The 18,909-nt window shown below is 33.4% G+C and overlaps 1 protein-coding gene across 1 annotated transcript in view; it reads right to left on the bottom strand.

Annotated features, from left to right (window-relative positions):
- ADGRA1 (adhesion G protein-coupled receptor A1) overlaps positions 1 to 18,909 on the bottom strand; it is a 252,358-nt gene that overhangs the window by 103,120 nt on the left and 130,329 nt on the right. The window contains exons 8-12 of the mRNA XM_054637084.2: positions 17,152 to 17,316; positions 13,541 to 13,739; positions 12,115 to 12,264; positions 9,359 to 9,520; positions 6,819 to 7,034 (exon numbers count right to left, since the gene is read on the bottom strand). Coding sequence (XP_054493059.2) covers positions 6,819 to 7,034; positions 9,359 to 9,520; positions 12,115 to 12,264; positions 13,541 to 13,739; positions 17,152 to 17,316 — 892 coding nt within the window. The remainder of the gene's footprint in view (positions 1 to 6,818; positions 7,035 to 9,358; positions 9,521 to 12,114; positions 12,265 to 13,540; positions 13,740 to 17,151; positions 17,317 to 18,909) is intronic.

Here is an 18,909-nt window from a genome sequence, read left to right as displayed (position 1 = left end):
AAAAGAACAGTTGCAAATACTTAACTTATACAGGGAGTTCTATAAAAATGTTAAAAGTTTTTTGTTTATACCATGAGAAAGTTATGGGCATTTTATTTTATATAATGAGAAAATTGGGGGTTAAGTCCTCAAAAATCAATGCAGAACTAGGACTTGCATTTGTACTCAGTATTGTACATGGTCATTATTACCTTTGTACTATCAAGTACCATAAAATACGTTCCTTTATGGTACCTTTGTACCATAAAATACATTCCAACAACTGATGCTTTGTTTTATTAATTGTTATGGTGTCAGTGGGGTTTTGTTATGTGGTTTATCTTAATTAGTGTACAAACTATTATTTAACAGCAGAATGCACATGAAGGAGTCTGATAGTTTATAACAAGGAAACTAATCTTATAATGCCCTTTGGGAAATCCCAAAGATAACTTTTCTGTAACAAGAGCAATGGTGCTGAAAATCAGAAGTCTGTTTTTCACTCAGCCATTGTGGATTAGAGAGTGGCAGCACATCTCCTAGATATATATTGACAGCATACATAAAATCAGTAGTATTCATGTGTTCAGGAACAGAAGTTTGTTTCACAAGAAAGCAAATGTGAATTCAAATAACACAATTTTAGATCAAATACAAGTTGCTAATTCTTCCAGTCTCTTTTTCCTTGTATTTATTAACTTCAATCTATTCATATTTCTTTTCACTTCTACAGACATACAAGTTTGAGCTCCAAACTGTGCATAGCATTAAGGGACAGTGACAAAATGGCTAGATGTTAAAATACATGATAAACCAATACAAGAATTAGAGAAACACTTCTGTACACCTAAGATAATTGACATTTTTCACACATGCATTAATAGTATTTGGGCACTGTTCTATTTTTCTCAACTTTCAGAAAGATCTGTAAGTGCAGGATGAACATCCACATAATAAAAGGCCACAGAAGGATGTACAGAGAAAAGAAAAAAGAAGGTATATTGAACACAAAACACCAAACTACAAACCTTGCAGGTGTCAGTCATACCAGGCACAAATATATGAAGTCACTTTTTGAGAAGGAATAATAGTAAGTGGTAGCAATATAAAATTGTGATTTGAGCATACTGGAAAGAGAAAGAGAGTTGCAGTTTTTCTTGTCTAGTTTTGATTTTGAAATTAAACCCTCTAATTACCTGAATGACAGATATTTCAACTTTTTCCATAGCTAGTACTCCGTGTATCATCTGAACCCAACTGCAAGCAAATTAACACTTCCACAGATAATACTAGCTTATATATCATACTGCTAAATGTTTTTACTTATTTTTAGTTTTATTTTAAAACAAGTATTCCATGGCTGTAATAAGAGAGATACCAACAGCTATTTTTTGATAACTCTTAGACATTATGTCTAAGAATAAGGACAAATATTAAAAAATCCTTTTTTGAATGCAAAAATCTAGAATGAAGGTGATTATTTAGAATATTGAATAAATAGATATTGTATGTCTGGATATATTCTAAATCACTATTAAAACCACTACAGGATTAAATTAGAACTATATATAAAAGATCTTTAAAAAGTAGAAAAAATGTAAAAGGATGAAGCAGGCAAAATAGAACAAACTTAAAAATGCCTACATCACATTTAAGACATACCTTTGTGATAGTACCCACCTAATCACAGAGAAAAGAGAAACACAGTCCTAGATTAGTTATTGTAAAATCAGTTTATAAATTTACAACCAAGCAAACTCTCTTGTAAGTTACCAGGACAAATTTTCATATAATATCATTATCCAAGAGAGGAAGAGCAAAATGCTTTGCGCTCTAAGACATAGAAAGAAAATTGAGAAAAGAGAAAAATGGGCAAAAATTTTTCCCAAAGGGAAGGGAAGAGGACAAATTCTGATGTATAACATGATATGCCTTGATCTGGATGTTTAATCTTTGCAAAATATTTTGAAACAAAATAGGCTTTGACAATAGGTATTCCAGCATTCTGCCCAGTGTTACTCTGTAATACGCCATACTTATAAAACTGAGAAACTAAGTTTTGTTTGCTGGTGTCCCGCTTACTTGGCAATTTTTTCTTTATTGTATGTTTTCTACAGTTGTGAAAATTGAAGCATGAGGAAAAAAAAGAAAAATTATAATTTTGTACTAACGTGTATGATACAACATACTCAAAGTTCATCATATTTGATGAGGAAAGTGCTGCAATAATCTCTAAAAAGCAATGAGTGCTGGGAAATCAGAGGCCATCACAATGGAAATGATGATGTCAACATAATTCATGCTATATTTATGATATCTATCAACCTACTGGATATTACATGCCAGAAAAAAAATACAGAATTAACCTAACAATATACTGTGACATAAGGTAGGATAAAAGTATTTTGTTGACTATGTTGGATGGTATTTTCTTAATATGATGTATGTGGTTATTGAACATTTCAACGTGAATGTTCTCAACAGAAGACTGAAAAGTATTTGTTTTTAATGTAGCATGGAATGAAAAAAGATCTGGAGTGGGGAACACTTAGTCTGATAGACGGAACCAGAAAAATCAATAATAGATATTTTCTGTGCAAATTACAGGAAGTATATTCATTTTGTATTACATTTTTCACAAATTCTATACACCATATGAATTCTGAATTTCCTGAGTTGATCTTGATGCACTGAAAAACTTCTGTACACATGCATTCTGAAACTGGGAGAAGGTATCCTAAAATGGGTGAGCAACCTCATGATATCAGTAACAATCATTTTCCCATTCACAATTCCTCTTTGGATTTTTAATTCTGTGTTTTATCCTACTCTCATCACTTGGTGGAAATCTTTAAGTTCTTTTCTCCATTCCTGGTAACTTTTACCTGTGAATTTACCATTATGTATACATTACATCTATGGTCGGACAATCAAAATTTATTTTATGCAAGACAAAACCTTTTCTTACATAGATTTTATATTTTCCAGTATGTATCTGAGACAAGAATATTTCTAAAATTGTGTAATATCTCAACATGATACATGTAAGTAATTTCAGGATTTTGTTAGTGCACTTTAGAATTTGTTTTTGTGGCTAGCGTGTCTGGTACCAATTTAACTTTTACCATTTCTTCCTATGGACGCTACATGTAATACAACCTGACAAATCCAAAGGTCAGTCTGGCTCAGGGCATAGAAGAAATAAACAGAATTGAAAAGTTGAATGGAATGCATGGAGACTATCATGAAGAACTCAAAAGTCAGGCATTACATGTGAAATTCGTATTATTGAAATTTTAAAACCTCACTTCCAATTAATTTGTGTGTCAGGAGAATAATTAAGATAGGAATAGATTTCTCATTTGACAAGCATTTTCAATGAAGCTGAAAGTATAAATTACGTTAAGAAAATACTTTCTTCAAAGTCAAAGCACAAATACCAAACTTCCAGTCCACCATAAACGGCACATTTCGTTGCCATGGTACAGGAAGTTTAAAGGTTCATTCTGTACTGAAGGAATTTTACTCAGTCAGAGGGTGGGTTAACTGTACAAGTCATTATTTTTGCAGACTATTTTGCAGAATCAGGTTGGAACAGAGATCAGGTTCCAAGTACCCTTCAGGTCTGGTACCAAACAAGAACCAGACTCTGGATTTGTACTGAACGGTGCTAAAATTTCATCAACTGTTCTCACATTGTCTGAGTTCAAATGTGCAGCAGCCTGGTTGGTGTGTGATCATCACTTCATTATTTTTATATCCGCAGACCACAGAGGATATAACTCAGCTCATGAGACAGAAGAGTGCCCCAGGAGCATTCCTGTGATAGGATCTCAGCCTGGAAACCCAGGGTGGGAGCATCCCATTGAAGCTTCTTAAACAGAGAGGAAAACAACCAGTGTGTCAAAATACTGTAACAAAAATTCAGAATATATATTTGAGCTTTTTTTTCCCCACCCAGTAGAGTCCAGCCAGGCAGCAAAAGCTCCCTACTAACAGCAAAAATGGGATCTAAGAGAAGGCATTTGTGTCTAAGTCCTACCACACAAAACTTCTGATCTGCAACAGTAATAAATGATTATTTTCAAACTTGCAGGTAGCTAAAGAGTCAGAATTAGATTTAAAGATAAAAATTTGTGTATCAAACTGCAATAATATTTTAATTTAGGGTATCTGAAAACACTGCAAGTTGGTCTATAAACATATTTGAACCATAAGTGGATACAGATATATTTTAACAGCTATGTCCTGAACTTCTCTGAATGGTGAACCTCTTTCAGTGCTTTTAAATTATTTAATTTTCAAAGTCTATCCTTTTAAATCTGTTTTTTACTTTTTTTATTTAAATTTTGATGTTACTTAACCTTTATGGGGCATTATATACCATAACAACCAGATCGGGTTAATTTAGGTACAGAAAACCACTGTCTAAATATGTATCAATTTCCTACCATTGCCAGGGAAGATCACTATGAATAGTTACAAAAGCCTTGGTGGTATTCACAAGAAAGCTTGAGCTCGCCCATATTGGCCTTCTCCTCGCTACTGCCCACACTTTGCTTCCTGAGGATTCACTTTTTTAATTGATTAGTGAAATTTCTTAGAAACAGAAGACATAAACAATTGTTTTGCTTAGTGAGCAGATGACTGTACTATAAATTTGAAGAGGGCTACATTTTCTAGCACAAAAACATATGAATATTCTCTTTTAGTAGGCTTCTTAAGCAAATTTTCACATTTTTATTAGAAGTTAATTAAATTTGTGATTGCTACATCTACTTGGTGATTTTAATTAGATGTTTTTTCTTCTTCATTATTAATCCTATGCTAAATAGAGGAAGACTGTAAGAGTAATTTCAGCATCTAAGATGAAGTTCTAAAGGTCAGATATAATAAAAGAAGCAATTTTGACCTTAGAACAAATTCCCTTTTTTCCTAAACTTTGCACAGCACAAAAGTAGGTTTACCTCCAATGAGCAAATATAGAAATAATTTTGCTAGTGGATGATGATAGAGAATCCCATTTTCTGTTATCAGTTACAATTCTACATATGATTTGCTTCAACAGTGAAGAAGCGTAACCAATTTCAGAGTGAATTAAGGGAGTGGTTAGCCTGAAATTTTAAGGGAGCAGTGAATTAAAACTTCTTGCTTTTCAGGATAAAGTTAAAGGAATATATCCAGTCTGCTTATTCCCCTACCACATTTAATGCCCGAGTACACCTCAATGTTAAAACCTAAAGCCATGTAACAAATATTTAGCTGAGTCTATACTCTCCTGTATTGTGCTCTTACAATCTTTACAAATTCATATACAGGTGATAACTGGAGATGCACCTAATAAAGTCACTTCCATCAGAATATATATTACATGCACAAAATGGCTTTGCATGGGAATAAGCTCACTTTCTCCTGACTTCTTTGTACCATCAGTAGAATTTCCCTTCTCTATATTGTTTAAAGTCAGGTAGGTTCACGGTATACAAGGTAAGATTTTTCTCTGAGATCATTATGGTGACATTCTAACAACATTTTAGGAAGGGGCTTCAAATAACTGGTCTAACTTACTCTAAATATTTGACAAATGCATGCTGATAGAAGAGATGAGAAATTTGCAATTATGGTAGGATTTTTATAAAAGGAGAGATACACCATGCTTGACCATTCAACTATAAAGAGACTAATTTACTAAAAATGTTGGTATTCAGATTCTAAAGAAGTACAAAATATATTGGTGGAGCTAATAAAGAAAATTTTCCCATTCCTGTAATCCCATATATATTTCTATATCAATAATACTATCCCATAGAATTCAGAGTGTTCCAGGATTTCTCTTGAAGAAATCTTGTGTCTTTGGGATCTCTGACATTTGGTTTTCACCTTATGGATGGCAAAGTCATTGCTTTTCAGAGACACCTTTCTTTTTCCTATAGACAGATGTGTTCAAAGTGTTCAGAGGAAAAAAATGAACTCCATTAAAGGAAACAAATTTAACCTATTCTCCAATTATTAAGATGATTCCTTTTAGCAGAAGATCATGGAAGCACCATATAAGTGACTGCATAGTCCATACGGATTAAAATGCACCAAACTTCAATCAAAATATTTTCAAGTTCAATAAACCAGTAATATTATTCAGAGAAGCATCATTTTGTCATAGTAAATAATTCAAGAAATAAGCCTATTAAACTGAGATTCAGTTGGAGGATAGCTGAAATTCAACACTAATACTTAAATTTAATAACATGCTCAGCCAAATACAAAATTCCATTTCCTGCTAGATCAAAATTTAATTGTTACACTTCATTATTTGATAACAACAGTGTATTCTATTAAAAGGCTTATTTACTATTTTCTTCAGCTACTACTCAAAAATCCAGCAAAACACTCTCCCTCAGCATGAAGTCCAGAAGATAGTGCAGTATTATTTATGAAAGTAAAGGTAATTTCCCTAAAAAAATACATCTCTGCAATGTAAAACCCTGTGAGAGTGCCTCACTAAAACAAGTATTTCCAAATTAATTTGAAGAGATTGTTTACACATAGAAAAGTTTGCACAACTGGACTCAGAGGTAGAAAAAAACAAGACATTCACTCATCTCTATTCACATCCTGCATTCTGCCTGATTATATTAATGGAATATTCATTAGTACAACAAAATATGCTACACTCAATACACCAGTTTAAGCCCACTTACATGCTGAAATTAACAACAAGTTTACAGTGCTAACAACACATAAAATATTCATTTTACAAATCAGTATTCTGCATAAAGGTGCTACTGAAAACACTAAATAAATAAAATAGATAAGTTATATTCATAATCATACTGACTTACTCTGGTAGAAGAATTCACCAAAGAGCCATCCAGATTGCCAGTGTTGCACTTGAAATTCAAATATAGATCAGGATTGTGATTTGCTTCCCATCTTCCCAAATCAGGAGTCACTGACTTGTCTGAGTTTGCAGATGTTTTCTGGTAGGCAGTGCAAGTCATTCCTGTGAAACTGGAGGGCTTGATCATGAAGGCTTCCAGAGCAATATTACGAGATACCTGTGAAAACATTGAGAATGGTTGGCACAAACCCATTAACCATACTTGCAACTGCACGTGCATTGTGTGCTTACTGCATAAACTAAATAAATGATTGTGCATGTACACACACATACACACATATCTATGTGTATATATATATATATTCTCTTGGGAAGAGAAAGAAAATAGAACTTTTTAAAAAATATGATACAGGATTCAACAACAGCATAGTGGGTTTGCTTCCATCTTTCCTTCTGAGATACATATATACACATAGGTATAGATCTCTTTCTGTCAGTTACACTAGTTACTATTATATCAGTTTTGTAATTCCATCATTATCAGCTTCAACGGAATCTGGAATTAAAGCAATAGAGTTATAAAGTGAACTAGCAACACCAGGCTTAGAACTATTTAAAAAATGAACAAGGATGTGCTTTGTACCTAAGAAATGAAAAAGAAACCTTCTCAGCTATTTAGTGGCTGAGTCTTTTCACACATCTTGCTCCATGAGAGCATTGAACATGACTAAATGCTTCAAAGCAACACCATGTTACAGGTACATTTGTGACCTATCCTTCAGCAAAGTGAAGTGTATGGAGATGGAGACTGCAGCAGAGTGCAGAGATGCATCTCTACCCTTAAACTAGTATTTTAATTTCATCACAGTGCATGGGACAAACAGCTCGTGTTATAACAGGTGGACTGCCTTAGACTGGTGCCACACTGATAGGACGATATGGTTTCTGCTTCCAGGCACAGATTGTTTCCTGATCTGTGGACTTGGCAATGCTGGATTAATGGTTGGACTCAATGATCTTAAAGGTCTTTGACCACCTAAATTATTCTATGATTCAATGTTATATGGCTGACACCATTTATGGGGTTTCTCCTTTTTTCCCCCCTTTGGAATTGTACGAGAAACTATTGGCTACCTAAGCTGTGGGTGTTTTATTTGCTGTTTTCTAAAATAAAGAAAGCTGATGCAATTTCTGTAAGACAGTTTCCTGGCTGGCCTCCCAAAGGAACAGATATGTTTGGTATTGCCTAAGATAAGACCAGAAATACTCCACAGCTTTTGTTTATTTACAAATTGCACTCAACAGTAAACTACTTCTCCTACAAAAAAACCTTAAGAAGCTAAAAGATAAAGCAAGGCAAAACAGTTAGTGACACGTATTGAAGTCTGAGTACATAGAATTACTCTTTTCAGTAATGTCAACATCTTCCTGAAGCAGTGAAAGGGAAAAAACTCAACCTTTGTCACTTGACATTTAAAAGAAAGGCAAGCATAAAACAACAGAGCCCTCCTAGCTGTCACATTGCAAAATACTTCTAAAAGTTACATTATTGTCACTATGCATTTAATATAAATACTTTTAGCAAATTTGATTCTTTTATGTAAATGAGAATTAAATAAAAAACTTCTTTTAAGAAACAGTCCAATATATTTTTGTGTCTGTTTGAAAGACCGCTTTTCTAAAAACACAAACTAAGGCTATTATGCTATTTGGCTTCCTCTATGATTCACTTCAGTCTATAACTTCCTTTTTTTTTTTTTGGTTGCTTTTAATTTTATGCATTTTTCCTGTGATTTACTCTGTGCCTGAACTCAGTTTTAAATAGTGGTTTTATGTAAATGCAGCGGACAATTGAGAAAAGAATAGAGGTTGTTTAAGAGCAAGCAAGCAAACCAACTCAAGGAATGATAAGGCTTTAAAGTGTTTATCTAAACTTCTAAAAGGATAACTTTCAAGCTTCTGATTTGGATGTATTTCTGCTATTCAGATGTTGAAGCTGACAAGACAATGTGTTAGTCTCCAAATGAGAACCTCTCAGTATCCAAGTGACACATTTGTGTAGATGGAGGACAAGGAGTAAAAAAAAGTATTTCTAACAGGTACAGTTTGCTTCTAAAAAAACTAAAACTATCCCCAAATTGGTAATGTTTAAGACATGATAGACCTTTGTAGATAATCTTCTAAATACTTTAAACAATAGTTGTTCAGAAGCCTCTTGGTAAGGCATATTAAAATCTTCCAGATCCTGGGAAGGATCTTGTTGTCTTTTATGGTCAGACATGTTGCTGTCAGTCACTCACTCAACTTGGACCTTTCAAAATAAAACCATACACTATAGTGGCTTTAAAAATAGAAAATGAATGAATAGTAAGAACATTAGAAAGATATTGTTGTGAACACTATATTGTCACAATAAATAAAACTGATCAAAGAAAACCACTTTTTAATACCATTGGTTATATTTAAAAAATATTTTGGTCTTGCAAATAGAATTCAAGAGAAAAAAAATCTTACAAAACATTTTTTAATTTTTTGAAATACCTTTGATATCACTTGAATCTTGCTGGTCAGTATTTGACTTGCAATCTGTTCCACACATCGTACAATCCTGGTGCAGGCTTTGTCTTCTTTTTGAGCCATCCACAACACGTGGTCATCCACCAGCATTATATTGCTGGCAATCTCAATAAGAGCATCCCCAATCTGGAAGAGGGGAAAAAAAATAAAAAGGTATTGTCTGTAAAACTCACTAACTAAGAAAAAACAGATAAGGGTACAAATGATGGCAGGCACATTATTTCTCTTGGTAACCATCATTGAAAGGCAGTTTTGATTTTATAAAAAGTTTAAATAGATTGAAAAAGAAAAACCAAGAAAGGAAAAGTGCAACTCACATCAAGCAAGAGCTTTTTAATTCACAACTTTAAAGCTTATCTTCTAGATATACCAGACAAATTGAGTCATCTCATCTCAAAAAACAGAATTCCAGAATTATCACCCTCTTTCATAAACTAATTAAAATTGGCCATGCCCTTCTAAAGAACTGCTTCATGTTTAATCAAAGGACCTTGAGCGGGAGGTGTGGGGGGAAGGAAAAAAAAAAAAAGAGGAAAAACATATTTGAAAGACATCTTTGTTACATACATAGTGGAGTAAATTTGAGATATAGCTCAGGTGTTTGATATAAACTTAGATCATCTCATGAGCCCCAGCTTTGGTAGGTTTAATTCACACTTGTGCCTAATCCAAAACAATAGATCTTTGTTTTGCCAGGCAACATTTTACAGATTTTGGTAACTGTGTGTTTGAAATTTTATTAGTAGTTACATTTAGAAAGAATAACTATCACTGTGAATATTTTCTGTAATTATTTCAAGCTGGAATAAAAATGTTTGCTTTTTAAAATTCAAAAACGTAATTTTAGTAAAATTTCAAAATTAACATGGCCACGGTACCAATATATTTGAAGGCAAAGATATGGAAAATATATATCCAGTTGTCACAAGTAAACCTGAATGAAAAAGTATATAGAAGAGAAAAACAACTGAGAAATATTGCTAAAGAAAAGTTCAAGAAGCCAAAAATTCACGCTAATAGAAACAGAAAAATAAGATAAATACACACATGATTCAGTGGAAAGGAAAATAGAAATTCAGGAATGGTGAAAAAGATTTAAAAGATGGCTGAGGTTATGAAGTTAGTTCTGCATTTTCAATAAAAACAAGATAAATTTCTCATGCATTGCAAAGGAAACAAATAATGAGACTACATGTGAAATTTTATGTGACTCTTCCTGAAATATTTATTCTATTTTTAAGAACATAATTACTAGATAATTCTAGATGGCTTTTGACAATGTGACAGAGTTATTGATAAAATGAATAATAATGAATCACATTAAGAGTCTGGAGTGATTTATGAGAAACTATAAAAGCAAACACCAATCAGCTAGGCAGTAACTTACTGAGGGCAGAACAATAGTCTATAAATATACAAAAGGAGAGAAATAAGAAAAGGAAGTAATTTATACTATAATTAAGTGCATCAATGAAGAGTAAAGTCATATCACTGAAAATACAAAAATTTGCACTATTATGCATGTTCAAATTTCATAGGTGCTTTTGTACTTTGTGAGTGAGAGCTAAGAAATGGATGCTAGTTGAGAACTCAATGCATGAGGACTCTATCTGGAAAATTTGAGAGAGAGGTAAAGGAAATGAGAGAAAAATTAGGAAAAATGTTATAAATTAAGAAAATAAGGTATTACTAAATCAGAGACGTAGACGTAAGTGATGGAGATAGAGATGTTTTGATACAAAAAACAGCAGAAATGAAAACCTATTTGAAAGGTGGAAGAAATCAATTAAAAGATTAGAGATGGTACTCAGCTTTAATGGAAAATACATCAGTGCTAGAAAAACAAAGAGGCTTTATGGCAAATCCAGCTGTTTCTTTTGAATGTCAAATTTTTGTTTTGTCAGAAAGCAGTAAGATCTTATCAGGATTCTGAGCTGAAATAAAGTTGCAGCTTTGAAACATGATTCTTGGAGAGCACTTAATAATATACTTTGGATCTAGTGTATTATGGTGAAATTGAAGTTGGAGACTTTCTCATATTGGCACTAAAATGTTAACTGTTACAATTCCCAGAGCCAGAATGGAATGAACATTGCCAAACCAAAAGAAAACATCATGTGGTCAAAAATTACAGTTTATCAAATGTTTATGCAAGTAGTTACTCTGAAAATTAACAGTAAAAAAAAATATGATGAACATTTATGTTCTCTGTAAAAAACTACTTTCCCCATAGGGTTTGCATAATTCTGATTAGACTTTGCTGCAAAAATGGCATACATAATGCTGAAAGATTCTGTAAGAAGTTGCACATAAAGACATATTATCTTTTCTTTACAAGTGATACCACCTTTTAAAATTCAGTGAAAACCTTCTGATAAAATGGAGAAAACAAAAGAAGCACGTGTATCTCCAGTGGCCAGCCAGAGTCCATTCTAACATGTTAGCCATGATAGAAAATAAACTTAAAAAGAAATTTAATTAAGTGGCTCATTAAAAAAAGGTTTTATTCCTAAGCAGCAATGCCCTTGTCATCAGCAAAGAAGACTTAGTTTCCTTTTTGGCACAAAGAGACACATCACAGTTTATGCAGAACATTTGCAATCAGCAATCAGTTTTAGAAGCTACTCTTCACTGTGTGCCCGCATACATTAAGAGCAGGGCCACAGAGAAGACTTCACTTCTAACTGATACTTTTTTTCAGCATAGAGGAGATATCTTACATCTTCAACTTCATCCACGAAGACAATTAACTTTTCCATTATATAAGCCAAATATATTACATCCATTTTATCCGCAAAGAGGGAAGCACCTCTTGTGTAGGCTGTCAGCTGGCGGGAAAACTCCAGCACGGTTGTCAAATTGATGTGCATCTGAAAATACATTAGAATTGTTAGCCTTAATAAATCACCTTAATTAATCATTCTCTTTAAAAACTGGAGATCACATCCATTGATATAATGCCTGCCATAATTTCACATGGGTTTACGTGCATCAATATGCCATGGATATACATTTCAGGGGAATATTCAGGCATATGAATGTATTTTCAGCCTTAGGTCTTAGATTTCACTGCTGTTATCTGAAGACACCACCACCAAGATTTTTCTCTACTTTTTCTAGACTGTAACTATCTGGCCTCATAAAATATACCAAGCTACTTACCTTGCCTTGCCTCTATCTCTAGACCTTCATGAAAACAACAGTGTCAGCAAGGGTTCCTGTACTCAGTGGCACATTGTGGGAAAACAAGAGAAGTTCACACTGGCTGTGAAGAAAATCTTTCCTGCTGCAAGTGTAGTCAGGTATTTGAACAGGCTAACCCCAAGAAATTGTGCAGCCTCCATCCTCAGAGGTTATAAAGTCCTGAGTGTCTAAAGACTGTGAGAAACCCAACCTCACCTCATTGCTTACAGGAGAACAGACTGGATTCTAGACATCTCACTAATCATTTTATTATTATTTTATTATTATTTTATTTTATTACATTTTATTACTATTATTGTAATTGCAATGGCTCTCTTAATATATTAATTACTCTTATTTATGAACCCATTTGAAAACAAACTTTCTCTGGCCTTATCTAGCACTACTGATACTACCAGGGAAGAAATGGTCAAGGAAACTGAAAGTTGTAAAATCAATAGGGCAGTTACACGTCTGGGCCATCCTCCACAGTGTTTCCTGTTACATTCTTTTTTTCTCATTAATTTCTATACATCTACTTTTTCATCTCATTCTTTTACTTATCTATAAGAAACAATTAAGGTACTGCTTTTTTTGAAGACATCAAAAGAGGAAAGGCACTTCAGCTGATGAAACTCTGATATGGGACTCCACGAGAAATGAACATCTTTCTGGAAAACCACATGAGGGGAAGGAAAGTCAAGCACTGATCACCCTGCCAGCATTACTAATAATCATCTAGACTCTAAGTACCTAATGGAAAAAAGCATTAAGGTAAAGGTAATGCTGCACACTTGTTCCTACTAAACTTCCAATTACCAACGAAACAAATGGCTGTCTCTCAAGTAAAGCATTTTGTAAAAAGTCCATCAATCCCAAACTTATGGCTGAACTGACATTTCTTGCAAGCTATCCAACAAACTCAGTACTAGAGAAGGGGAGCCTTGGATTTCAAACTGTTACCTGACTAAAAGCATGAAGAACTTGAGTGATTTCTTGTGAATAAGGACATTCAGAGTAGTTTTCTTCATCCCAGCGTCCAGTTCGGTTACATTTGCGCCACGCCTTTGCCTCTTCTGCACCATTGTGAAATGCACCAGAGTTAAAAGAATACTGGAGACAGGGCTGGTAAGCAGTTATCCCAGCCAAAGTTTTGGGCCACCTAGAAACACCATGGTAGTAAAAATTAAAATGCAAAAGGCAACTTACAATATAGATATATATATATAAAAATATATGACCATATAAAACAAAGTGAAGTGGTATATGAGGAAAAAAAGGCTATTTTAACTTTTACTTCAAAATGTTTTATAATAATTACTTTTTTTCCTTGGAAAATGTCAGAATTATACAGGTTCAAGTCTAGCTAGTCACACATTTATTCTGCATTAATTCCAGGAAGGTGTTTAGTGTTAAGGAAAAAGATATGGTTGGTGTTTTTGCTACATTAATGTCTGCAGACTGCAAAAAGCAGAGCAGTAAGTACATGAAGAAAAAGAAAACCAAAAAACCCCAAAAACCCAAACTCTATTAGTAAATGCTCTTAAAACTAAGGGCCCAAAAAATACCTGACAATCTCTGCTTTGCATTTTGACCCACCACTAAAAAGCCTTGAAAAAAACAAAAAGTCCTGAGACAAAATGTCTCAGAAAACAGTGTACAAGATTTCAGCAGAGATCACGTGTCATGAAGGAGGAAGGAACTAGCCCTCAAAAATTAGCTATTTAGGTATACATGATTTATGTAGTATGATTCCAAAACAGTCTTTGAAAATAAACTAAATCAAGAGCAGTCAGAATTCTTCTGTTTAGCTGATTGGTCTGTTAGGAAACACACTTTCTGTGCATAGAAAGTGTTTTTCTGCTGCATTCTCTAGAATGGCACAACTGGATCTATTTCTATAGATAACAAATCTATGGTCATTTACAGCCTAGTGTGGACATAGCAGGATCAGGTAATTGGTGGAAATCAAAGAAAGCCATAAGCACATCATCAGCAAGTCAGCAGGTGTGGGAAGGATATGGTTCTTTAATTGCACTGATCTGATGAATGAACCAAATAAATCAGAAAAATATTCTGCCTTTCAATGAAATTACAGCTTGGCAATCAACCTTTCCTCAAACAAATGTATTAGCTCCTCCAGTTACACAATGCACATTCAATTGTACATTGTTACATAATATACTGAAGGGTTTTGGACTGTAAAAGTTTTCTTCGTTTCAAAGAAAAGCTACGAAGAAAAATACTTTTATTTTTCATAGCTGTCACTGAAAAAAAATCAATGTGTGATGTAAAAACAGTTGATTAAAAAAACGAATCATGAAAGAAGCTTTCCCAAAAAATCAAAATATGTAAAGTAGTACATAGAGCATATAGTATCATAGAGGACGTTTGCCTCTGGGAAGGAATTATTTTTAGTAAAAAATTTGCATTAATGCAATTGGGCCACACTTACTGGCAACTTACTTCAAAAGTGAAACTAAAGAGATAATTCTGAGCCTAGCATTGTCACAGTGAGCAGAATCCAGCCTTTATGACTAGGAATGATAGCATATAGCAACATTTTCATTTGCCTTTCAGAATAAGCTTACAGCATTCTATAAAACAGCAACCAAAAAAAAGGTAGAATATGGCCATGATAGAGAAAACCTCTTAGCAGAAAAGGCCAGTTTATTCTGACTCTCAGTGCCTAATTCTTGCTGCAGTTACACAATTATAAATACCACCTAGGCTGGACCACTGAAATAGCCACACTCCCCTAACAGTTGATGCTTTTTTCCCTTTCTTTTGCCCAATAAAGGAACAGTTCTTTCTAGTTTTGCCTTTGTGATTCAATTCTTTCTACTTCCATACTTGTTATGTTACCAAAACTTCAAAGACCTTTGTAGGAAAACTTGCTGGTGTGAAAGCTCCATCTCTGAGGATAAACCTTTGAACAATTTCAAGCGTTAATGCTGAGTTGGAGCCTCATAAATTCTCTACTATTTTAAATTCATTCTCTAAATGCCAAAAGAACCTATGGACTCAGCATCCTTTTGATGTACATTTTAAAAATAAATTTATATGGATTTCTAGGAAGATGATCAATAGGTTGAGAAATGTCCACTCTTGTTCTTTTGATTTATATAAAATGACAAAAATGCCCCTGGTGTTAGTTTGTGCAGCATGAAGATTTATATATATTTATTTATGGAGAAAAGGATGTCATTTTAAGGCAAGAACATGAACTTCATAGAGTTGCCATCTAAAAGATTCAGTATGAGTTTTCTGATACGAAGCATGTATTTTTTTAAAGATCTAATGAAAACCTATTTCAGCATATCCACTATGAAAAAGCACAATTCCAGTTATTGTGATGACAAAAAAATCTATAGCTAAGATTGTCAAAGGTCTCTAATGAAATTTAATCCATATATATGCATTGCCTCAGCAATTTTGCCTCAATGAAAGAGGCAAACTTGCTGGTACTGAGGTTAACACATAATAAAATAGCTTTGTAGTAAAGAGAAAACAGATTATTTGAGTAGGTTTTTATTTCCACTTCTTTCTAATTCAATCCTTTACTTTTATTCAAATACAAGAAATAGTACAAAAAGCCTTTGGGCTTTTACGTTTTAAAAGTAACCTGAAAATAAATAGAGGCTTTCAGGTCAGAAATATTCACAGAAAATCCTGCTATTTAAGAAAGGCATCTTTCTTCTTCCACTTTCCTTTCATTATCTATTCAAGCTGAATTATCATTATAATTCATTTGGTAACAAATTACTGCCTTGATTTCTCAAAGGGATTGCCATCATACATCAGTCTTATTGTCAAGCAGGTTTTGTTTAAGAGCTTTGTGCATACCATTGGTGTATTTTAGAGCTGACTGAAAACAATACCAAATTCCACAGAAACCTTTTCTTCTGATTAAAATTATTACAATTTTAAAAAGCCCAACAGCATATGTAGATAAAAGTAACGATGGAGCAAAAGCTACATTTACTCTACAAAATCTTGCAGCTCCTAAGATTCAGATAGAAGGACAGATGTATTTTGTAAGCATGTGATATATTGGTAGAACTTTGTGTCCTTAAGCTCACCTCATACAATCTATTTATTTTACTAAATAGTGTTACTTTCTATTTTGATCCTCTTCAGTGAAATATTTTACTAACAGTCTCATGTCATTTCTTACCTCTAATCTCAGTTGAACAAGCCATCAGAACCTGAACAGATTTAAAAAAGTAAAGCACTGAAGATTCAATCTTCTAATGCTTTAATGCAGTGTTATCATCTTCTACAAAGACCAAGAAAAATTTTTAATCTTCTCTAATTTATCTAATTTCCTAAAACATTTCCATAATGCATACTGAGGAATTAGATTTCCTGACTTTCACAAACCACTGCTTCTCTTGAAGCACTAGGTCCCATTTCTCATCAAAATCATACAGTGCTCTCCTTCCTACCATATTATATAAAAATGACAACTAAAATAAGTGATTTATAACTGAGACTGAAGTGTCATGTAAGCATGAATATGGTCTGTACCTCCATTAGTATATGAAACACACTCCAAACCCAGAAAGTCATACCTGAAATCTCCCTTGTTGTTAATAATTCTTTCTGCAGGGCAGTAGGGAGCAGCTGTTTCAAGTACCACAATTTCTACTTTTTTAGTGCTATTTCCATAGGAATTCTTGACTAGACACTCCCAATCTCCAGTTGCATCAATGTCAATACTGGATAGGATAAGTTCACTAAAAAAATAAAAGATTCATCATTTTATACACTCAATTATACAGATATCAAGTCACTGGTTTTCTGACATTAACTTATTTTTTTATGAAAATATCAGAATGGGGTTTGGTCTATGATATCAGAGGGTCAGACAGTATGGAAGTGGTAGTAAGCTCTTAGCAGCACCAATTTGTATTGACTACTCAGGTAGTAACAGGCTATAACACAAATCACAAATCATCAAAAAAGAACATAAACTATTTATCAAAGCCCATTCTGTTTTCCCCAGGTATTACAGAATATTTGGTTTGTTGCCTAACCAAGCACTTGGAAGTCAGAAAGGCATTTCAAGTGGACCACACAACCAACCCACAGAGAATGGGTTTGCCTTCAGCTGTGATTACAGATCCTGAGGCACTTTAGCACCAGAATCTGGCACTCTGCTATCAGGGGTAGAATATTATTCAATTACTCTAGATGTCATAGACCAAAAATAATGCTAACTACTGCATTTTAAGTAGGTAACACATTATATCTTAAATCTGCCATGGGGCTGGAAATAAATTTTGCTACAGTTTTAAACAAATTACAGCTTTTGAAAGCAGTTGGGAAGGGAAAAGAAGTAGCATTTATCTGAAATATTTACTTAGCTTGACAGAAATGACTTGTCTTTGAATATGCCTTGTGGTTTAGACAATTAAAAGTTATGTGGGAAGAAACGCAGTGGGGTGAGAGAGAATGTACACTATAAAAATTGAAGGACTGAATTAACAGTTAATACATTTGTTTCAAATCTGTATTTAAAATAAAACCTGAAAAATTTACTTGTTGCCTTTAGCAGTTTTTTTGTAGAGCCTGAAATTTTGAAAGATGATTTTCTCAAGAACCTACTATGGGGCTGTTATCTAGGGCCTCAGAAAACAAGTAAACCACAATAAATAGCCTTTGATTTAAGATAGTTGTTTCAGAATTTCAGATATTTCTCCAGATATTCAGTGAAATTTATTATTGAATAGTAACTTTAAAAATATCACATTATTCCTATTTATGATGGCTTTGAACTCCAAGTGCCTTGTAACCCCCCTATTTCATTTTTACAATGAATTCTAACATAGTTTTATAGCAAAAAATATAGAAAAAGCATTACTAGCTGTTCTCAGATAGTAGCTCAGTATTTTAATGTCAAAAGAAGCAATTGTTCTCTTAAGAAGTCTCAGGTGAATAGCCCAGTAACAGCAGCCTCTCAGCTAATTTTTAATACATCTTTTTGCATTCAGGGAGAAGTACTTCACAGAAATTAGCCAGTTTAAGAATGTTTTAATTAAATATTATATTTCATACATCACAACAATCTCACATCATTATAGACAGTTAAGAAAGATCATATTCCTAAAGTTTATAAAAACAATTATGCATAAAGCTTTTTCACTGAAAGAAAAGGCAGAAGTTATATTCACTTGTGGCATCAAGGTGTGGAGACTTCAAAAATTAATAGAATGTATGATAGTTGTGCTGATCTTCTGATATATTGTCTAGAAAATATCTACAACTATTGTTAATAATAAAAATGTGATAAAATTGGAAACAATGATGATGATGATAGGTAAATAGCA

The sequence above is a fragment of the Agelaius phoeniceus genome, chromosome 9, assembly GCF_051311805.1.
Source record: "Agelaius phoeniceus isolate bAgePho1 chromosome 9, bAgePho1.hap1, whole genome shotgun sequence".
Lineage (NCBI taxonomy): Eukaryota > Metazoa > Chordata > Aves > Passeriformes > Icteridae > Agelaius > Agelaius phoeniceus.
This window is presented reverse-complemented; position numbering and strand designations above follow the sequence as displayed.